At 37.8% G+C, this 22,812-nt stretch overlaps 1 protein-coding gene across 6 annotated transcripts in view; it reads right to left on the reverse strand.

Annotated features, from left to right (window-relative positions):
- Positions 1 to 5,486: 5,486 nt before the first annotated feature.
- Positions 5,487 to 22,812, reverse strand: part of LOC120427401 (DNA-binding protein RFX2) — a 65,549-nt gene continuing 48,223 nt past the window's right edge. For 5 of the 6 annotated variants that reach the window (XM_039592262.2, XM_039592261.2, XM_039592257.2 and 2 more), the window contains 7 exons: positions 16,541 to 16,634; positions 11,341 to 11,692; positions 10,624 to 10,743; positions 8,250 to 8,696; positions 7,879 to 8,184; positions 7,141 to 7,818; positions 5,487 to 7,073 (listed from right to left, as the gene is read on the reverse strand). In XM_039592262.2, coding sequence (XP_039448196.1) covers positions 6,912 to 7,073; positions 7,141 to 7,818; positions 7,879 to 8,184; positions 8,250 to 8,696; positions 10,624 to 10,743; positions 11,341 to 11,692; positions 16,541 to 16,634 — 2,159 coding nt within the window. In that variant the 3' untranslated portion in view covers positions 5,487 to 6,911. The remainder of the gene's footprint in view (positions 7,074 to 7,140; positions 7,819 to 7,878; positions 8,185 to 8,249; positions 8,697 to 10,623; positions 10,744 to 11,340; positions 11,693 to 16,540; positions 16,635 to 22,812) is intronic. The other variant, XM_039592260.2, reaches the window with a different exon arrangement.

Genomic DNA, 22,812 nt, shown 5'->3' on the forward strand with positions numbered 1-22,812 from the left:
TGTTGCGATTACAAATAAACTTTATTGCACAAGTTATAATACATTTTTTTAAATATTTGATATAAAAAAACAATTACAAAAAGTTCAAACACAACCAAACGGACCATCGACCTTTTTTGCGAATTTTCACGAATTACTCTCCATAAAAAAGGGTGGAACTAAAGGTACACGTCTGGTGTCGGCGGCACAGTTTTCTGGTATTAGGTGTATAAGGTGGTGGTATCGCTGCAGTAGCGGAAACCGGATCTTGGGGTCGTTCAACAGCTTGATGTGGGCAAGACGGTTCCGGAGTAGAGTCCCCCACCGAATCAACCTTGATAATCCGGATCGAGTGGCCAAGGGCACGGTGAAAGGAATCCGCCTCGTTCAGCACTGCGAACATGATTTCCTGAAAAACCACCAAATGCTAAGATTTATGTAAATTCGAACTTTTTCTTTAATTTATTACTTACCAACGAGTTATTAGACGAAAACTTTCATTCTTAAGCCAAAAAAATTAGGAATTTGTTCACGATTACAAATTATTTGATTTGAGCACGTCCTTCGGCTGTCGCCATCTTACGAATGAATAATTTTTCATCAAACACCTTCAAAAGCCAATACATTTCAATCTCACGTGATTTTCACTTCGAAATTATGGGGAAAGTCAAATGGGGCGAATCGAAATGAAATTCACTTGAAACCAGAGTGAACATCATACGTTAAAAGAATGAAAAAAATTTCGTTAGCCATCAGCTGATTTCAAATGAATATCACATCCATGTGACATGTTAAACATATCCGAGTCAAAGGATAAGCATGTGAAATTATTGTGTCGAATTTTTGAGAAGCTCACATGAAAAATCACTTGAACTTGCTATGTCAGTTTCTTTCAGTGTAGGTAAACTGCGATAAAAGGGTACAGTCATCCCACATATTCGGAACGGTTTCCAGATCGGCCAATGTTCAAAAAATCATACCAAATCGATAATTGAATTTAATGATTCGCGTTTACCTTCATTTGAAAGTTTTTCATGCGATCTTTCGAATACTGTGTCGAATATCTGGAAATTTTAACTTTTATATGAAGTTTTTGAAGAATTACTTTGACTGTTTTAATAATTATTGAATTTACCAGAACAGCAATATTCAATTCTTTTTTTACCAACTCTCCAAAATAAAGGAGAAAAGGGAGCGTTCTTTTATTACGTAACGCGAAAAATCGAACTTTTAGACCCCCTCCCCCCCTCGTAACAAAATTTCCACACAAATTTTAAAAATTTTGTATGGAGCGTAACACGGCCTCCGACCCCCCCTACTGCGTTACGTAATAAATGAACGCTCCCAAAGAGGGAGCTGTAATTGAATTTAAAAGTGCTGATTTGCTAACATTAGGTGCACGATGGAATTGCATGCTGTCCTCCTAGTCTTAGTAAACAATGTCTCATGAGTTGTATATTTTAATCAAAAGTTCGTGTAGATCTTTGTCGAGACAAAATGATGTATTCAGCAACATAATTAATACAGCATCCAGAAGACACGCAGACACTTCTTAAGCAGTGTGGCAACCGGGCGATACGCATGCTGCGCGAATCTCGCGCGTAAGCAAAAAGACCCGGCCTTTGAGGTTATTCAAAAATCACCCTTTTTTATACTTCACTAAACAGAATAAAATTTAATAGGGTTTTAGGGGACTCCAAAACGAACAGAATAAGGCGGATCCAGCCAAAATCGGTTCAGCCAGTTATGAGATAATCGTGTGGGAAAAATCATGTCTACACACATCCCCACATACATTTGTTCACAATTTGATTCTGAGTCGATAGGTATACGTCTCCTACCATCCAGGAGTCGTATTTAAGAAGTTCATTTTTCGAGTGATTTTATATCCTTGCCTCAGTGAGGTGAGGAAGGCAAAAATCAAATGGGCAGCAGCGGCTGCGAAAGCAAGCCAGAGAGGGTGAAGAAAAGCCCCAAGAAATCTTTGTTCTGCTGTTCGTAAAGCTGTTTCTTGACCCCTTTTCTTCCGATCTGCATACCAGCCTTAACGTAATAAAAGAACGTTCCCAAAATGAAAGCTTGAATGTTATGAATGCTAACTGCAGGGCTGGAATAGCATGTTTTGGTTCGTGTCTTATCTAGGCATCTACACTCAATGTCAGAAGTATCCCTCAAAAGGGTACTTTCAATCCTCAAAAAGGATACTTTCTATCCTTTTTTAAAGTTCACCCGGCGTCACCCTTTTAAAAGGGTATGTCAAATTCAGTACATTTTCGATACCCTTTTAAAGGGTGACGACGGGTGAACTTGAAAAAAGGATACTTTTTACTTTGAGTGTAGGCTAAGGTCAAATTGGAATAATAACCCTATAGGGTTGTAGTCTTTTCTCGTTTTAGAAAACCCACAGCATATACACAGCAAATCAACGAAGCAACCTACGCGCGTGTTCGGACGGAAAGTTTTTTTCGCTGGCGTTTTTTTTTTCTCTTTTCAAAGAAGTGGATTATCCTCAAGGTTTTTTTTAAAGTTTTCCGTTGGAGTAAAGTTCCGGTGTAGTTCATTTACGAGTGGAGTTCAGTTCTGGTGGATCGCTTTCAATGTGGATTGGTTCCTGGTTCCTGCTGTTCCGGTGCAGTTGCTTTTACGATGGACTTCTGCTGCAGTGAAACTTTTCTGGCGGTTTTTCGGTTCCGGTGGATTAGAAGTCTTTTTCAAGCTGATGAGGAGGATTGTGGAGATAACAGCCTGTTTTCCAAGAGCAACAATCAAGGCGTTGTGGAACAACACTTTCCGGTTATATCGAGTTGGACCCAGGAGTTTGTGAGATCTATCCATTTATCTATCATTATTTGATAGAAGTTTTTTTCCCTTATTTTATATAATATTCTATTGACCAAATGATATATCCATATTATCCCTTTCCCACCTTCCCTTTCTCCTATCCTCTTTTCCTCCCCCTCCCAACCCCCCTCCCCATCCCACCTCTAAATATTATTATCTGCCAAATTTACACTAACACACCACACCACAACTGATTCGGAGCGTTTGGTACGGTATGTCCACGCATCCTTCCTCCCCTGATGATTCTGTGAAATGTGATCCGTTCACAGAATCTGTCTCTGCGGTTAATGCAACGCAGTAGGCCTGGCCGCTTTAATTTTTGCTATACATTTTCGGGGTAACTCGGATGTACTGTAATCATTAATATTGACAAGAAAGGACTTGAGGCGTAATCTTACCACAAGTTCTTCCAGGATGCTTTCTTCGGACTGGCTGCGCTTGTGTTCGATTAGATTAGATTAGATTAGCATATACACAGCAAATTCTAATTTTCGTTTTCAGTTAATAGGTATTTACTGAAAACTGCACTACTTAATTTTCAGTTAGTTTTTCGCTGAATTTCAGTTAAAATTTGTTAGGTTGAAATAAAAAAATACACGCAAAAAAATCAGGCCTGTTTGAACCAACAAAATACATTTATAGACTTATCTACGTGCGCATGTATTGCGTGTACGTACACGAAAAAAGTGAGGTTAAAATTTGTACCAGCCATCAAAACCAATGGTGCGCTAGTGTGTGTGAGATCGGGCTTAGAAAGCGATTTTTTGTTGAAAGTACCCCCTAATCCAATTTAAACAACTCAAATTTAAGCGAAGTATTAACTCAAAGTATTTTGCTAAACCCTTTTGGAAATATGGGAAATATCAACAAAACTATTGAGTGAATAGCCAAAACAATATTGAATCAACCAAACCCAATTTTTGATTCAATTAAAAACGTTTGTTGTTTACACGTGTTTGTCGCATCTGTCAAAAGTTGCAATTTTAATTCAAGCGGCGGTCAAGCCAAACGTTCTTCTCATCCGTATTCCCGTTTTCTACGTCGTATAGGTATAATGTTGTATCCAGGTTTTTAAGCGAAGATGGCGTTCGAATGGTGAACATCCGAAATGTCAAAATCGCGCAGTAGCACCAACATTAGAAAACAAATGTGACTGTCATGCCATGACATACTTTTTTCGGAATATTGGTACCACTGCGTGATTTGGCATTTCGGACGTTCACCATTCAAACGCCATCTTCACTTAAAAACCTGGATAATGTACAACAGGTAACAGGTACAAAAAAGGAGGTCACATTCTGATTTTTCTTTGACAAAATTTCATTCATTTGCTTTGACGGTTGAAAAAACACTCAAAAATAAAAAATACCTTTTCAAGTACTTTTTAGCATTCACTTTATTGACAAGTATTACTGTTTTGCCGAAGAACTTCGTCTTGTGGCTCTATACGGGGTAGCAATCTAAATATTCGCGAAGCGAAATGAAACTCATGGAGAAGAAACACCCTTTCTCATCTTGGAACGTCATTATGGTTATTGTAGCATTAACACTGAACCGTTGGAGTTTGACATTTATCTACATTCTAGCGGGAAACAAACATTGCACTGAAAAACTTGAAATCAGAAGGTGCTTTTTTCGGATTTTCAAAAATGTTGTATTCAACTCGTTGCTAAACTTGATTTTTTCACGGCGTGTCGTATTTATTCAACTCGGTAAACAGCGTTGGATAAATGCACTTGCTGAAAAAATCTTTTTTTTTCAACTTGTTTCATAACTTTACACTTAAAAAGAAAGCTATAATAGTAGATTATGCAACAAGTTGCAAAAAAAGGTTTTTTTCAGCACGAGTCGTACATTTATCCAACGAGGTTCACCGAGTTGGATAAATACGAAGAGTGCTGAAAAAATCAAGTTTTGCAACGAGTTCCATACAACATTTTTTGCAATTCCAAAAAACACACATTGAGTGAAATTTTATGTCAAATGTTCATGTATTTTGTCAATAAATCGTTTAAATCAAAAAATGTTGAAAAGTGTTACTTTTAGAAACAAGTGCTGAAAAGTTCAACTTTTCAGCACCCATTTGAGTGCTGAAAAGTAGAACTTTTCAGCATTTATTTTGAAAAGTGTTGCTATTCGATTCTGTTATTTTTGGTACAGAAAAGTAGGCTATTTCGTCGTTCAAGAATGACAGGAAAAGTATGTAGTTTCACGACAGAATTGTAAAAAAATATTTTTTCGGCATAAAAGATCAAACGAAGGCAAAAGTTTTATTTTTCTTCAACTCACTCTATTTATTTCCTTGCGCGCATTGTTTCCAAATATTTTGCCTTACACACTAGTTATACTCTAGGACTACACGGGTGTACTTTTTCCACAAGTTAATCTATTTCCTCCGACGCAATCCACTTTTCTTAAACCCAAAAAACTCCTTCTTGCTCACTCTTTCACAGCTTTATTTTTAAGTTGTATGGGTTGAAGCAGAAAAGCAGATAGTTTGGTATTTGAAGCGCGACCTCTTCTCTGTTTTGTATAATGATTCGTACAAAAAATAGACAGCAATTTATCGATTCCATATCTTTTAATCACAATTCCATTTTTTTTATTAGATTCAACGTCTTTCTCTAATCTTTCCCTTACTGTTGACGAACGGTTAATGTTGTGAGCATTTTTTGAGCGAAGGTGCAGGTTAGCTTAAACTATGTATTTTAGTTTTAAATTTGTTTCAATGAGATGAGCGTGTTTGAAATAGATAAAATAGGATAAAATAATAATAAACGATGGCATGAACTTTATTGTTTCTAACCCCCTGACCATACGATGTAAACCAATTGGGGGCACAAATATGGCTTATTTTGGAATGATTTCACAACGCGCAAGCACCTCGAAAGAAAATTTTCGAAGGAAATATTCACGACTAGCATCCGTTCCGTTTGAATTTTGATTTGGGCGGCGACATGGTTTCGTTGACGTTTACTTTTTGTTTTGAATATCTGGAACAAATGTTGGTTATAAGCGACGATTCAAACTGTTTGCTGCTTTGTAGGTTGTTTGAATTCGTTATGTCTTTGTTTAGATTTTCTTCCACAGGCACATACATTAAACTGTTGTTTTATTTTATCGTTCTTTTTTTTTGTTCGCGTATATATTTCGTTTCTGTTTCTGATACACGTACAATCTGTCCTCTCCTTATGTTTTAGCAATTTGACAACATTTGTAAAATAATTAGAAAATTTGTAGCTTCATTGCTGATTCTTAAATTCATTTGGTTTCTTTTTTGTTGCAATAATTTGACGACCGTTTTTGATTTTTGCCCAAACTGTTTCTCGAATTGCACACACGTGAGCGTCACCTCCCGCTGGAGGTTGCAAACCTCGACTATTTGCATGGCAAAAAAGGTTGGCCGGCGTTTTCTGTTTCTTCTTCTTCTTCTAGTGACTACAGTTTGATTTGCGTTTAAATTTTCTTAGTACAGAGAAAATACATGAAAAACGACAACTGGTTTGTTTCGACAATTTTAGTTTGTTTTGACTTGCACAAGAATTACAATAAATAATAGTTCAATAGTTTTTATTTTTATTTCTTTAGGGGCATGCCTGGTAGATGCAGGTAATAAATAAATATAATTCTAGTATGCTGGATTGCATATTAAAAAAAAATATTTACAATTCGTTTTGTGAGAAGTTGTACAATTGGACATTTTTGAGAATGAATTGGTTAGCGTTGAAACGGGTAGGTGGGAATCAAACAGATAAATTGAACTAAAGTGAAAAGAAAAAATAGTCAACACATTAAAACTAAAGCTTGGAATAAATAAATTAAAATCTCTGCCCGAGCAGCAAGATGATTTACCCTAACACACTAGCATACACGTGAAACACACTAAAAGAAGTGTTTTTTTTTCAGTAAAAGGACGCAGAAAACGAGGACGACTCACCGTCACCGCTGCTGTGGTTCGACGGCGAAGTTGAAGCCGACGGCGCCAAATACCACGTTGGCTGAGTCGATTCTTGGCGATCAAAGAGAAAATGCTGCTGCTGCTGCTGCTGTTGACCAAAGGGGCCACCAACCTCAGACGAGGTGAAAATTGACTAACTTCGCATCCGCTTGGCGCTCGGTTCCATCTTCACATTGACCACCTCGAAGTCCGACGTGTACAGCATGCTCGCCACGTCGTCCGGGTGGTGGGGCTGCTGTTGCTGCTGGTGGGTGGATGCCAACGTTGATAGCTGATGCAGCTGACCGTTGTCACGCTGTTGGGAAACATTGTATTGTGTAAGATAGTTAAAAAAAAAAAATGTCTCACAAATATTCACTCACTTCGCCCATTACGGCAATCGGCGTTTTGTGGGTAGCTTTGGCCACCTTGTGCTCGATGATGAAGAACATGTACTCGTCGTACAGCAGCCGAATCAGGTGAAAGCTTCCAAAGCTGCCGGCCGACCGCAACGTCAAATCCCGAATCACCATCGAGCTGTAGAAGCTCCATTTGAGCAGAAACTGGCGAGCGGCGTTCACAAACGATGGCTTGTCGCGGAATTCCTCTAGCGCGTCGTCGACCACGGCCCGCAGCCAACTAGCCCACTGTTCCAGCGAGTTTTGCTGCTGCAGTGCCGCCTTGAAATCATTCTCCAGCCGCTGGACTTTGGCGGTGTCACATTGGCAGATCCACGACGCCTGCTCCTGCACGTTGCGAAAGTCCACCCGGTTCAGGTCGTTTAGCATTTGCGCAATCTGGGTGCTGTTTTGGAGCACGGCTCGAGCAGCTTGCGCCAGGTGATTGAGCGACGTGTACCGTCGCAGGGTCTGTCCAAAGGCGGAAACCGCCGATAGCTTAATCTTGACAATCTCTTTCGGGCAACCGCTCATTGCCGACGAAAGCCAGTTCTCGAGGTTTTTGGCAAAGTTGCGAATGGCTTGCGTTAATCCGGTCGGGATTGGACGCAGCACGTCCGGAATGAGCACATCCACCATGTTTTGGTAGAACATAAAGTCAACCTGCGGAACAAATTAATGATTATTCTACAGTGCAGGTATTCCCTTCTGGAACTAACTAACCTGCTTGATGAACGTCTGGATGGGCTCGCACTGCGTCAGCAGGTACAGCTTCGACTTGCTTAGGTAACGCTCCTCCTCGCACTCGTCCCCGTTGTTGTTGATGTTGTCCGCCCGCCAAAACTCGCGCCACAGCGATTCAATCGTGTTGAAGTCCAGATTCACAATCGCATCCAGAAACGCCTCGCAGTGCTCACGGTAGATCGACCGCAGTGTGTCCACGTCTTCCAGGGTAATCTCCTCGGCAAACGGGTGGTTCAAGCTTATCAACGGAAACTCCGGAATGGCACCAGTTGGATCACCCAAGTACTAAGAACGGAAAAAAGCATTAAAACAGGTCCAACACAACACAAACAATAGGTAACTGATCTTACCTGACCGCACGATTCCGGAATGTCGTTCTTGACCATGCCCTTTCTCGAACCACGATGGTTCATGGCCATCCCTCCGTGACCCATTCCGCCTCCACCTCCCCCGTTCGCTCCTCCCATGGTGTTGTGGTTGTGACTGTTGTTGTTGTTGTTATTGTTGTTCACGTGACTAGCGTTCAACGGTTTGCCGTCCTCGACGATCGGCGAGTTGTTCAGCACCGAGCCGGGCTTGATCCGGATGCCGTAGTAGTGGTACTTGCTGTTACCCCGCGTCCCGAGCCGGCGCGTCCGAAGCCCCGTAAAGACCGACCGGATCAGCTTGCCGAAGCTGGCCGCGTTGACGGCGTCCAGTTTGTGCTCGTTGCAGTGGCGCATGTAGTGGTTGTACAGCGTCGACCGCGGCAAGCTGACACCCTCGGCGTTTTCGTAGTTCTCCACTAGCCAGGCAACCTGCCGAAAGAACGAAAACGGTCGGTTTAAAGGTGTAGGCGCTTGCAGGGACTTCCGCGGATTGACGAAAATCAACAGTTACTGAACGCATGTTAGTAAGCATAACCAAGGATACCGTAACACCAAACTGTTGGAGATATTTGGAACCCATGGCCACGTGTTGCACGAGCGTTGCTTGTCGTCCCCGTGGTAACGTCAGCGTAACTACGGGATTGAATAATGCAGCCTGCTTTGATTGACACATGGGCATGACAATGTGGGCTTCAAAATTACCATCGATTGCGGGAGGTATCAAATTGAAGAACGAAAAATCAAAGCGTGCTTCTTGAAGATACTGAAAAGTTTATGGACAGCAGGAGCAATATTGATATCGAGAACATCGACCACCAGAGAGTCGGCTGTAGTTATGATTTATCGTTCAGAGTCCAATTTGCTTAAACTTTTAGAAAATGTTTGCAAAAAGACATAGTTGAATGCTTAACATTGATAAATTTTGCTCAAAGTTGGTAATAATAATGCACTAGGTTGATTTTAAATCATATAGCAAACTCGTGTTTTTTTTAATTATTGAATTTCTTTAAAAAAAAACAGGTGACTCTATCTGTATCGATATTGAAAAGACCATTGAGAGCGAGAAGCTAATATAATAATATTATATTATGTTGTACAAAGCTGTAGAGCATTAAGTACCTCGTTTTCGTCATTTTCCTGTTTTTGCTCGTGGCACGTCAATAAAATTAGTTTTTATTTTCAAAAAACATATCTCGGAAACGTACGGTTCGACATCGCCAATTTTTTAATAAGTTATGTGAAATTTTCCGAGGAATCCGATAATAGTAGTTTATGCAACAAGTTGCAAAAAGAAGATTTTTTCAGCCCGAGTTGTACATTTATCTAACGAGGTTTACCGAGTTGGATAAATAAGACGAGTGCTGAAAAAATCAAGTTTTGCAACGAGTTGCTTACAACATTTTTTTGCAATTCCGAAAAACGCTTATTTAATGGAATTTTATGTCAAACATTCATGTGTTTAGTAAATTCATCGTTCAAAACAAAACAATATTGAAAAATGTTACTTTTCGATACTAGTGCTGAAAAGTTCAACTTTTCAGCAACCATTTCAGTGCTGAAAAGTAGAACTTTTCAGCACTGTTATTGAAAGGTATTAATTTTCCATTCTGTTATTTTTGGTAGGGAAAAGTAGGCCGTTTCGTTTCTCCAGAAGGGCAGGAAAAGTTGACAGTTTCACAGTGGAATTGCAAAATAGTAGTTTATGCAACAAGTTTTTTTCAGCACGAGTCGTACATTTAATCAACGAGGTTCACCGAGTTGGATAAATACGAAGAGTGCTGAAAAAATCAAGTTTTGCAACGAGTTCCATACAACATTTTTTGCAATTCCTGAAAACACACATTGAGTGTAATTTTATGTCAAATGTTCATGTATTTTGTCAATAAATCGTTTAAATCAAAAAAATGTTGAAAAGTGTTACTTTTAGAAACAAGTGCTGAAAAGTGTTGCTATTCGATTCTGTTATTTTTGGTACAGAAAAGTAGGCTATTTCGTCGTTCAAGAATGACAGGAAAAGTAAGTAGTTTCACGACGGAATTGCAAAAATATAATTTTGGGAGATTATTCAGTAACAACTAGCTTCTTGATGAAATACTCTAAGTTTAGCATTTTAAAATGCTCAAACTCGTATCCAGGAAAATACACCCTGGTTTTGCAAACCTTTACAACCACGAGCAACTTGAAAACCTTTAATGCTTTTTCGTAGAGGGCCTCATATTTGCTACAAACTTTTATACATCTTAATTCAGTTTGAAATTCTTTGGTCTTGTTTGTTAAAATATCTAACTTTTTCAAAGCTTGATAATTTTTAAATTTACTACCGTAGCTCAAGCCTTGTTAAAAACTCCGCTCTTACCGTCGCTGGCGAAACGCGCGTCGCGTGGCTAAGACTCGGCGTCGGGTCCATGTCGGGCGTCGGCGTCGTAGAATTGGAATGATGCGAGGATGACGCCTGGTGCAGATACGATGCAACGTCCTTTGGTTCGGTTAGTGTGGTTTTTTAAAGGTGTTTGTAAATGTTAGGTTAGAAAAGCAAACCCATAGGAAGAGAGAGAGAGAGAAAGTATGTGGTCGAGTTAGTATTGCTCGTTAATTTCACAGGGAACAATGAATGTTATAATGAGGAGCATAATTGGAAAAGTCGGCGAAAATCAAATATAATTAATAAAGCAGCACACCCGACAACAAATTTAAAAATTACATGAAAACAAAGCAAAAACCCAGCAAAAAGAAGAAAAAAAATCCTCAGCGTATCATCAATATAATGAACAGAACTGAATACGAGAGTTAATTAAATGCAACCGATCACCAAAGTGTGAGTGAGTTGTGGTTTGCGGTGCCAGAGCTTTTTTTTTCATTATTCCACTTTATTGATGGAGATATTGTCGGTTAGAGTCGAACAGTATCGAACCACAAAAGAGGTGCAATCCATCAACCACCAGCGCACAAAATGATAATGAAAAAAAATAAAAAAAGAATGAATGAAAAACGATATTGGTTCCACATCAGCGCAAAATTAAATTGGCGGTAATATTAAAGCACCCGACAATTTCTCTGGCCACACGCCTCTTACCGTCATGGCTTGCGGTGAGTCCCGCTGGTGTCCGTTGGTGGTGGCTGCGGTTCCCAGCAGGGTGGCTTCGTCCACCGGAACAATGTAACCGCCAGCGCCACCGGCCGCCGCCCCACCATTGGGTGTGGATCCATTTCCGGTTGTGGCACCACCGCCGGGTGTTCCGTTGGCTGATGCACCGTTCGATCCTGGATGGGACCCTCCACCAGGCGAGGTGGCATAATTGCCGTTTCCGGGAGTGCCACTCGTTGGACCGTTGCTTGTATTGCCGCCGGAACCGTTACCGCCGGTGGTGTAATACTGCTGGCCGCCCGACGCACTGTAATCGCCGACGGTGTACACCGGATAGGCCCTGGTAACGAGATATTGGGAATATTTGTTTGTTAACATTTTTTAACTTTGTTCTTAAGCTTCGTTGGCCAAAATAATAAGACCCATTTTTTTTTGTTTGGCGATTAGGTTGATCCTATCCCAAATAGGGTGGTTGAAAAAACGTTTTAACGATTTTTACAAAAAAAAACACAGGGTTTTCAAATTTCCCGGGAGCGGTAAAAAAATATTGTGCAAATCCCTGGACCCGAGATATTTTTGAAATGGTCATAAAAACAATTTTTCAATACGATTGCTAAATTTTAAATGCTTGAAAAGCATATACTCATCAACTAGTCATAATCTTGACTGAAATCTGATCAGGGCCAGCAGTTTTAAGATAGCTTTAAAGCATTGAATGGAATTAGGAATTAGGTTTTTTTAAGTACTTTGTTGTGATTTGAGTTTTAAATCAACCGCGAATCTGTATCCAATGTTAAATAAAAAATTTCAAAACCTTGTGCAAAAAATATGGTTCAACCCATATATCGGTACCTAAGGAAATTAAGAAATATGAACATTTAATTCGAATTAAGGGGTTACATACATGTAAATCGACAAAAAATGTCAGAGGTTGGTGTGAGCACACACTTAATTTTATTTCAAATCTGTTTTCAGGGCATTAAAATAAACATTTTCATCTACTATCAAAACAAATTTGAAGACATTTGGTTGTATCATTACCGAAATATAGATATTTAAAGTTGATAGTTTCAAAAAAACGGGTTCCACGATATCTCAACACTGCCTTGGAGCAATTCTCTACCAAAACCGGAAATGGATTTAATTTGTATTTTTTTTATTATTGGCTCAAACTTTGTGGGGGCCTTCCCTATGACCAAATAAGCTATTTTGTGTCATTGATTCATCCATACAAGTCTCCATACAATATTGGCTGCTGTCCATACAAAAATGGTATGTAAATATTCAAACAGCTGTAACTTTTGAGTGAATTTTCTTATCAATTTGGTGTCTTCGGCAAAGTTGTAGGTATTGTTGAGGACTTTTGAGAAAAAAATAGGTACACGGAAAAAAAATTGCAGATTTTTTTTATCAGCTTTTTTTCACTAAAACTCAATTTCCCAAAATACGTATTTTTTGATTTTCGAGATTTTTTGATATGTTTTAGGGGACAATAATCCGCAACTTTTGAGCTTTAGAGAAACATGGTAAAAAAATCTGCCGCCGAGTTATGAATTTTTGAAAAAATAGTGATTTTTGGAAAAAATCGAAGTTTTATGCAAAAACAAGTTTGACATTATTTTTTAATGCAAAATGGAATTTGCAATCGAAAAGTACTTTACAGATTTTTTGATAAAGGGCTCCGTTTTCAAGATATATCCACCGAAAGTTTGATTTTAGCGAAATATTTGCAGTTTTTCAATTATTAAAAATAGTGACCATGAGTGACCATCTCTGAAAATATTTTTTTTGAAAATTTCTTAAAATTCGCTATAAAATTGTCTAAGAGACATTGAAGATTGGACCTCGGGTTGCTGAGATAGAGCCGCTTTAAGAAAAAGAAGCAGGAAAATTGAAGTTTTCTAAGTCTCATCAAAACAACCCACCATTTTCTAGTGACCATATCTCAGCAACTAATGGTACATGAAATATTCGTGAAATTTTCCGATCCTTTCGAAGAAAATATTTTGAAATTTTTTAAATCAAGACTAACATTTTAAATAAGCGTAATTTTCAATGTTTGGCATTGAAAATCGGACCATTAGTTGCTGAGATATGGTCTTAGAAAATTGTGGGTTATTTTGGTGAGACTTAGAAAACTCCAATTTTCGTGTTTCTTTTTCTTAAAGCGGCTCTATCTCAGCAACCCGAGGTCCATTCTTCAATGTCTCTTAGACAATTGTATAGCAAATTTTCTGAACTATTATAAATATTGTTAGAAATGGTCACTCATGGTCACTATTTTTAAAAATTGAAAAATTGCAAATATTTCGCTAAAATCAAACTTTCGGTGGCTATATCTTGAAAACGGAGCCCTTTATCAAAAAATCTGTAAAGTACTTTTCGATTGCAAATTCCATTTTGCATTAAAAAATTATTTCAAACTTGTTTTTGCATGAAACTTCGATTTTTTCCAAAAATCACTATTTTTTCAAAAAATCATAACTCGGCGGCAGATTTTTTGACCATGTTTCTCTATGGCTCAAAAGTTGTGGATTTTTGTCCCCTAAAACATATCAAAAAATCTCGAAAATCAAAAAATACGTGTTTTGGGAAATTGAGTTGTAGTAAAAAAAAAGTTGATTAAAAAATCTGCAATATTTTTTCCGTGTACCTATTTTTTTCTCAAAAGTCCTCAAAAATACCTACTCCTACCTTGATCAGAAAATTCACTCAAAAGTTACAGCTGTTTGAATATTTACATACCATTTTTGTATGGACAGCAGCCAATATTGTATGGAGACTTGTATGGGTGAACCAATGACGCAAAATAGCTTATTAGGTCATAGGGAAGGCCCCCACAAAGTTTAAGTCAAATAAAAAAAATCAAAATCAAACCATCCACATTAACGACCCCCGGGTCTTTTGTGGTCTCTTTTGCAAGTTTTTGCTCGAACCTAGGAGTCCGAAGGCTTGAATGGGGAGAGCACCCAAACCTCTTTTACTCCAAGGAACCTTCCACCCCAGTGTTTGAACTGACGACCTTTGGATTGTGAGTCCAACCGCCGCCAGCGATTCCACCGGAGTAGTCTTGGTTTGGTGTGTTGTTTGTACTTATGGCATGGAGACGACCCTACACCTGGAATTACTTAACGGCCTAACAACCAAGGCCGGGACCGACATTTTACTTCCTCATCCGATGGAAGGTGGGAAAAAATACAAAAAATAAAAATGGTCGAAATTGGCCGATTTCGTAGAGAGTTGCTCCTTGACCAAATCGGCTCAAAATTTTGGTGAAGACTCGTTAAACCGATCATGTGTGCATGTCGAAGGCCGATTTTCAAAAAACTTATTTTAAAAAAGATAAAAATATTTTTGTGTTTTTCATCCAAAAAATCGTCAGTTAATGATTTTTGTAAAGAGCAAAATTTTAAATTCGGGCTTCGTCATGCACACGGGATATGTCTTGAGAGTCTTTTCCCCAAATTTCAGCCAATTTGGTCCATCCCATCTCGTGATATCGTGGCACCCGTAAATCAACTCGGTGTGTCGGGAAAATCGCTCAGAAAGTTTGACAGTCCGCTGAGCTTAAAATCGTCTCTAACTCAGATATCTTAATATATTTATGTAATATCTTCATAAAACTTTCAGGAGTGATTGAAAATCATCTTTTAACTGGATTCAATAAAAGTTCTGTAATATGAAATTTCTATGATTTTCTACATGTATGTAACCCCTTACAAAAACATTGATATATATAAATACCCAAGCTTTCCTAAGAAAATATAAAATCATATAGAACATATTTAAAGACATAGCCCCATTACAAATTTTAATGCTTTAAAATTCCTATCGATAACTAAGTATACAGCCATTCCACGTCAAACAGGAAGTCTCCAAATCAAGAGTGCTCCGATTTGTCTCAAATTTGGAGTTTGGGTTCCTTGGCCCAAATAATTAGATTAATTTTTTTGTTTGGCGATTAGGGTGGTCCTATCCGAAATAGGGTGGTCCAAAAAATGCAATTTTTCGTCGATATTTGCAAAAAACACATTTTTTCAAACAATCATATCTTCGGAACGGCTGAACCAATTTTAGAGCTCCGCAATTCAAAAGAAAGGTATTAGTTGGGCTTTTGAGGTCAAAAAAACTAGCTGAATATTTGAAAAGGTCCTATGAAAATTTCATTTGCCGATTTCAAGGTATCGGGACCAAAGAGCCCATGTCTGAAAATATTTTTCCCTGATTCCTTGTAATATTTTACACAACATATCAAAAAATTGCGGATATTCATTTACAGGTTTCGAAAACGGGTAAAAATCAACTTTTTTTCACTAAAACTGCAATAACTTGAAAATTTCAACGATGACCTATACATGTCTGGGTATTGAAATTTTCATAATTGAAAGACGCAACTTTTGGTACCCAGACATGTATAGGTCATCGCTGAATTTTTCAAGTTATCGCAGTTTTAGTAAAAAAAGTTGATTTTTACCCGTTTTCGTCATTTTGCCGTTTTTGCGCGCGGCGCGTCGAAAAACCCAGTTTATATGTTAAAAAAATCATATCTCCGGAACGTGTTAATTGATATTCGCAATTTTTTTATATGTTGTGTAAAATATTACAAGAAATCAGGAAAACATATTTTCAGACATGGGCTCTTTGGTCCCGAGACCTTGAAATCGGCAAATGAAATTTTCATAGGACCTTTTCAAATGTTCAGCTAGTTTTTTGGACATCAACATATTTTTCCATAAAAGCCCAACTAATAACCTTTCTTTTGAATTGTGGCGCTCCAAAATTGGTTCAGCCGTTCCGGAGATATGATTTTTTGAAAAATTTGGCTTTTGCGAAAATCCACGAAAAACGCAATTTTTCGGATAGGACCACCCAAATCGCCAAACAAAAAAATACTGGTCTAATTATTTGGGCCAAGGAATCCCCACTCCAAATTTGAGCCAAATCGGAGCACTTTTGATTTCGAGACTTCCTGTTTGACGTGGAATGGTTGAATACAAATTTTGAATTTGGGACAACATATCAAAATATACGCAACACTTTGGGAAAAATATTATTTTCGTCCGCAAAATTGTTACAACGTATAACGCAATACTTTGTTTTCTGAAAACATGATAATTAGGCTTGGCACTCAATGCCAAGATAATTTTTCCAAAATATTTATTTCTGTTCTAGAAAAAAAGAAACTTACATTTGTGTTTGACTATGCCCGTTGGTGGTGTACATGTCTGAGTCCACATACTGCACATAGGTGTGGTGGTTCTGCACGTTATCCGGGGAAGATACTGTAAATAAAAAAATATATGCCATGAAGTCACAATCTCTGCTTTCAAATATTAGCTTACTAAGAAGTAACATAAATTATAACGAAAAATCAGCTATGTTAAAGCAATAAATGTACAAAATAATGGAAAAAATGATGAAACCAAAACATAAAGAAAAATTAGTGTATTATCAGCCATTTTGTTTCTATCATATGTTCGACCAGCCGACCACCATCATCAACATCATCATCACTATGCTCTCCCCTCTGATGCTGACACAAAGGAGACGTGAAAAATCTCTCAGCCAAATATTCATCGCATTTCCCAAAAAGCCAAACCCGAAACAATATTGAATGGCTTCCTTCTGCTCGCTTTTTCTTTCATCCTCTTCTGGTGACTGGGCCTGGTCGCCAAATCTCAATGGACATAACGTCCCAACTCAAAACAGCTTCCATTGCTTCCCCTCACATATCGTTTTTGTCGGCTTTTGCTATAGTCCACCAATTCATAGGATACCTAGTATTCTTTTGTACAGTTTATGCGAGTTGCTCAGAGCTAGAGAAGCACACAAAAATTGTGTATTTTGTTCTAGGAATGTGATTTCATTTTTGCTGGTTGTAATCGAGTCGGCAAACCATGTTTGAATATTTCGCTGTGCGTCAACCGCCCCCAAATCCTGAACATATTTCTAACATTTTTGCTGTGCCACTGCTTTTTTTCTCGACCGGTGCTCGCAAAACCGGCTTTGGACGAACGTTCCGTGGAAATTCTTATTTGGAAATTTGGAAAAAAAAGTTTTTGTTCTGTTGAGGCTTTCCCGTTTCCTCATAAATGTTGTTCCTATTTTCGATGTCTGACTTGCGTTGTGATTATTTTAAAACAAACCAACATTTATACTCGTAGTGTAGTAACTAGACTTTTTTTTAATGTGCTTTAAATTTGATGTGCTTAAATGTTCCGAATTCGTCACGCAATGACCAATGTTTGCCTCAACCTTTGTGCCGAATTCAAACAAATATGCGTCATATTTTGAATCTACATTGTTTGTAATTCCTAGAACCCAAAAAGAATGCTTTTCCCAGCAAGAGAAGTGGTAGTAAATCCTGGAACACGTTCAAAAAATTTCATCCGAAAAAAAAAGCTGCGTTCTCAAAATAAAACCAAACTTCCAACCGCTTTATTGCACCACTTTGGTGGGACCGTTTCTAAATTGTGCAACTGCTGCTCGCAGGATCACAGATATAAAGATTTCCCTTGAACGCGCTCTAGATTTTTTTTCGCCCCGTATTGCAAAGGTTTTATGGTTAGCAGTACCGCCATAAAGCTATAAATCAATCTCTCAGATGGCTTATCCCTGCTAGATGAGCCCACGGCACAAACGCCCCTGCTGCATCCTTTTGCGTGACCCTTTGTTGGCTGAAGATACATGAACAAGCGCAGTTGGATAAAAAGTGAAATCGTAGCAAATTGTCTAGGCAGTCCCTGTCATTCCTGTGTTCGTTTGCCCCTGAAGGTATGCAATGAATACGCATAAAAGATCTCGTCCAGGATGGAAGCAAGAATCCTTTGATCCAAATGGTAGCATTCTGTGTACTGAAAGCTGCAAAAATTCTTTTCTGCCATTTTGGATTTATTTCCCCCAGCGGTACAAAGGCGACGTTCTAGTCTAGAGGTTCACATATGTGGAACGCAACAACGCAAAGGGATACGAGGAAACAATAAACATTCTGAAGGCAATAAAAGTTCACGTATGATGATCCTGTCCCTGCGAAGAACTTCACACATGCTTACGGCTATGAGAAATGCTTTGCACAATTCGTTTCTTTACATGTTACAAGTTAGTAAGTATTTTTTTGTGGTTGTAATCAAATCTTTAAGATTAAAACAAGCAACATTCCTTTCTTTAAATGAATTAACGAGGAAAGGCTCTGTTGGAGGAACGCATCAAAACATTTGCAGCCAGAGATTCCGCTGATTCGGGTCGGTCCTGATCAAGAAAGAATAAAGAAGCCACAAGCGATCTATCGGTGAGTCAGCCATCCAGGCGATCCATGCCGGGGATGCAGTCTTTGGCTGCATCGTGAGTGTCGACGAGGAGCAGGAGGAGAGCGCGTATGAATGTTAAGTGTAATACAATCCAGCATCTAATAGCCAAACACATAGAATTTATGTGTCGCAACAAATGCGGCGGATTTAAGTGGAAAACACTTAGTCAAAAGTGTTGATTTTTTTTGAAGTGTATCAATATTTGTGGCCACCTTAAGGTCGTAAATGGTAGTTTGCACTGTTGGGCTGTCATTAAAATTTTGGAGCAATTATTGCTGCACTTTTTATACCGCCTAAGGAAAATTAACCAAAAACCATAGAAAATCGTACAAATTTACGAATTCAGTGAGGTAGGCTTATGCTTTTGATGTTCCCTTCAATGTTGTATACTTGGTTGATGAAATTTTTTAGCATTAAACCATTTTTGATGCAATTTAAAAAAAAATGTTTTTTTCGCCTACTTTTCCAGGGTGCGGGCAGAATGGGTTACCTTAGAAAACAAGCCATTTCGTCTAATACAACGTTGAAGGGAGTTAAGAAATGACTAAAGGGACCTTCCTCACATAGGTTCCATGAAGTTAGACCACTTTTATAAATAAAGTCACTTACCAAAACAAACATTTTTGAAAAAAGTTTTAATGTGTTGAAATAAGGCACTATTTTTACAAATAAGCATCAAAACAACTAACAAAATTTGATTTAATCAACTAATGTTGTATTAAACGTGATTTGTAAACCTATCAGGAGCGACATTATCCATTTAACCAAAATTTCATAACTTTTGATTGTTTTTATAAGGCAGGAAAAGGGTGGTCCAATCTGTCCCCAAATGGATTTTAATTTAAATCGAAAAACTCGAAATTTTTCTGGGGGTTCCTTGCCCAAAATAATTAGACCCGTATTTTTTGTTTGGCCATTAGGGTGACCTACATCGTGCTAGAGTGGTTCGAAAAATGGCAATTTTCGTCATTTTTCACAAATACCGCTTTTTTCGAAAAATCATATCTCCGCGCCATTTCATCCGATTTTAGCTGTCTTAGACGCAAAAGAAAGGTGATGAGTTTGGCTATTTTGGAAAAATAGTAAGAAGTTTCAAAAATCTAGCTTAACATTTGAAAAACTTGCATGAAAACTTTAAATTGCGTTTTGACCGTGTCTGGACCAAAGAGCTTATGTCTGAAAATATTTTTATCGGATGCCTCGGAAAATTTCACATAACATATCAAAAAATTGGCGATGTCGAAACGTACGCTTCGGAGACATGATTTTTTGAAAATAAAAACTGAGTTTTTCGACGGGCCACGCGCAAAAACGGAAAACTTACGAAATAGGCAAAAAATCAACTTTTTTCACTAAAACTACGATGAGTCTTCAACTTCAACCGTTGGACTAACATTCCTCCTTTTTGTTGAACTGAAGGATTCTTGGGATGACGCCGGTATTGACTGATAAAGATGTTAGAGGTTATAAAGTTAACGATGGTTGGCTCCCACTAGTCATTTTTGATTCATTGTTTAACTTCAGCTGATCTGTCGATAACGATCGCATGAATGTCCTATATGTGCATTTTCATCATTTTTGAGTTATCTATGCAGTTTGGTTCGCAATTCTCTACGAAATCAGTCTTTTTTTTTTTATTTTAATTTTTGTATTTTTAATCCGGCTGACACTTTTGTGGTGCCTTCGGTATGCTCAGAGAAGCCATTTTGCATCATAAGTTTGTTTATATAGGGTATTTTAACCATTAGTGGACCCCCTAGTAGAACCGACGCGCATTTTTCACAATTTTTCAATATTTTAAGCACTTTTTCATAACCCTTTGTTCAAAACAATGAAATCTGAAGTCTTTTGAACAATTTTGACTATTTGTTTCATCAGTAATTTGTTTTTGAGCAGAAAAAAGCCATTTGAAAAAAAAAGTTTTTTTGCCTGTTATGGACTCCCTTTTCCTATAGTGGACCCGAGTCCATAATCCGATTGTGGACCCGGGTCCACTATAGGAAAACTGTTATTTTTATACCAAATTTAACCGATATTTGGTGTTTTGATGCATGGTGGAGGTCTTATGATACATATAATGAATATAAGATGGATTTTCCATCATAAACAAATATGTTTTCTTAACAAATTTTGCTTAAAACAACAAAAAACCTAAGGGAGCGTTCTTTTATTACGTAACGCAAAAAATCGGATTTTTAGACCCCCTCCCCCCCCCCCCCCGTAACAAAATTTCCATACAAATTTTAAAAAATTTGTAAGGAGCGTAACACGGCCTCCGACCCCCCCTCCCCCCCAACTGCGTTACGTAATAAAAGAACGCTCCCTAACAGACATTTAAAAACATTTTTTTCCAAAAAAGATCAAAGAAAATGTTTCAAAAACAACTGTAAACATTAAAATGATTAAAACAAGTAATTTTGATGCACATTTTCCATATTAATTACATAAATAGTTGACCAAAACAAAACAATAGATTTGTTTACGATTGCTGCTAAAACTACGCATGTTTATATTCAAAAAATATTTTATTATTGATTTATACTTATAAAATAACATTTCAAACATTAATTTTGATGCTTCAGTTAAGTAAAATTAACTATAGTTTTTTTTTTATTAATTATGAATTCTTACGGCTTCAGCATTTTTGATACTTTTAACATGAAAACAGCTATATTTATACTCATAATTGAAAAAATATGCAATTAGGTTGATTACAACAAGCATTTATTGTATGTTTTAAAGAAACTTTTGCTCAAATACACAGTTTTCTTCATTTTTGAAGGTTAAATTAACAGGGGTCCACTTTTGGAAAAGTTAGGATTTTCGTTGTCTTATATTGGACCATCCTATTTTTTGCTTGAAAATGAGCAGCTCTTCGCTTTATTTTAGTATAAATCCTTAAACATACATTATTTCGACCTACTGAAGTTAAATAACCAGTCAAAAAATGATTGGATAGTTAATTCAATCATTAAATAGAAAAGCTGTTTTGTTGTGAAAATGCTAGTGGCCATGTCTGATTTCAGATGTCGAACTCAAAACACTTATTTTGGCAAAAAGGACAATTCAATGTCAGTCAACATTGTTTTAAATGATGCTGAACATAAAAGATATGCAGACAAAAACACGCTCGAAATTGGGATTTTATTGAATTTTTCATCAAAAACCCTTCAGAGGGTCGACTATAGGAAAGGGGTCCCCTAATGGATAACGTACCCTAATTTTCCATACAAATTGAACGCAACTTATCACAGATAAAGGCTATTTTATTTGACAGCCGGATCTATGGAACTTCACATGATTCAGCAAAACACAGTTGGTTTTGTATTTTTTGTTATATTGTTGATTATCATTATAAATGTATTTGCGACGATCCCCCAGAAACACAACAAACCCACCAAACTTGGTATTTTTTTAAAGGTGAGAAACTTTCATAAGAAGATTTGAAAAAAAGTGTTCAAAAATTTGCTCTTATGTGGCAGTCTTTCAAACATTACTCAATATCGCAAATACCAATAATCGTTACGGTTTAGCTGACACAGCACCCCGTATGCGATCATCCCCAAACTCCACGTGCCCGAACGACCCTTGAGAAGATGATGCTCTTGTTTCTCGGAAAAACAACCACATTTCCGGCAGTCAGCGTGGTCGGAGCTTTATGGTTATTGGATTTTTAATCCTCTCATCCACTCTGACATAACCACAAAAGTAACATTTGTGCCGTTCGTGGAATGGCACGTGGTAAAACAATAAAGATAAACTTTTACAACGTTTCATATAAAAATCCAATCTACAGTCAAATTGCGAGCTTTATTTACGATGAACTTCAAGAGCGAGAGAGAAATATGATGAGTCCTTGCGAGCTGCGTTCATAATGGAAGGAAGCCACACCCAATGCAAAGAAGAAGAACAGGACCAAGACGAGGCATCCATTTTTTTTCCTTCTCATCCCTCCTGTCTAGAACTCACGCTGCTGAATGAAAATGTTTTTATCGCTTTATGACGCTTCCCCTCAATGCGTCCCCTTAACTTCTTGAGCAAAATACTAAAATTGCACACACAAGCACAAAATATAAGACAAACTTTTCCGGTCCCTGTTTTCTCGTTATGTCCACAATTTTTCCCTCCGAGCGTCCTTTTAGTGGTGGTAGTA

Source organism: Culex pipiens, chromosome 1 (genome assembly GCF_016801865.2).
Source record: "Culex pipiens pallens isolate TS chromosome 1, TS_CPP_V2, whole genome shotgun sequence".
Taxonomy (NCBI): Eukaryota; Metazoa; Arthropoda; class Insecta; order Diptera; family Culicidae; genus Culex; species Culex pipiens.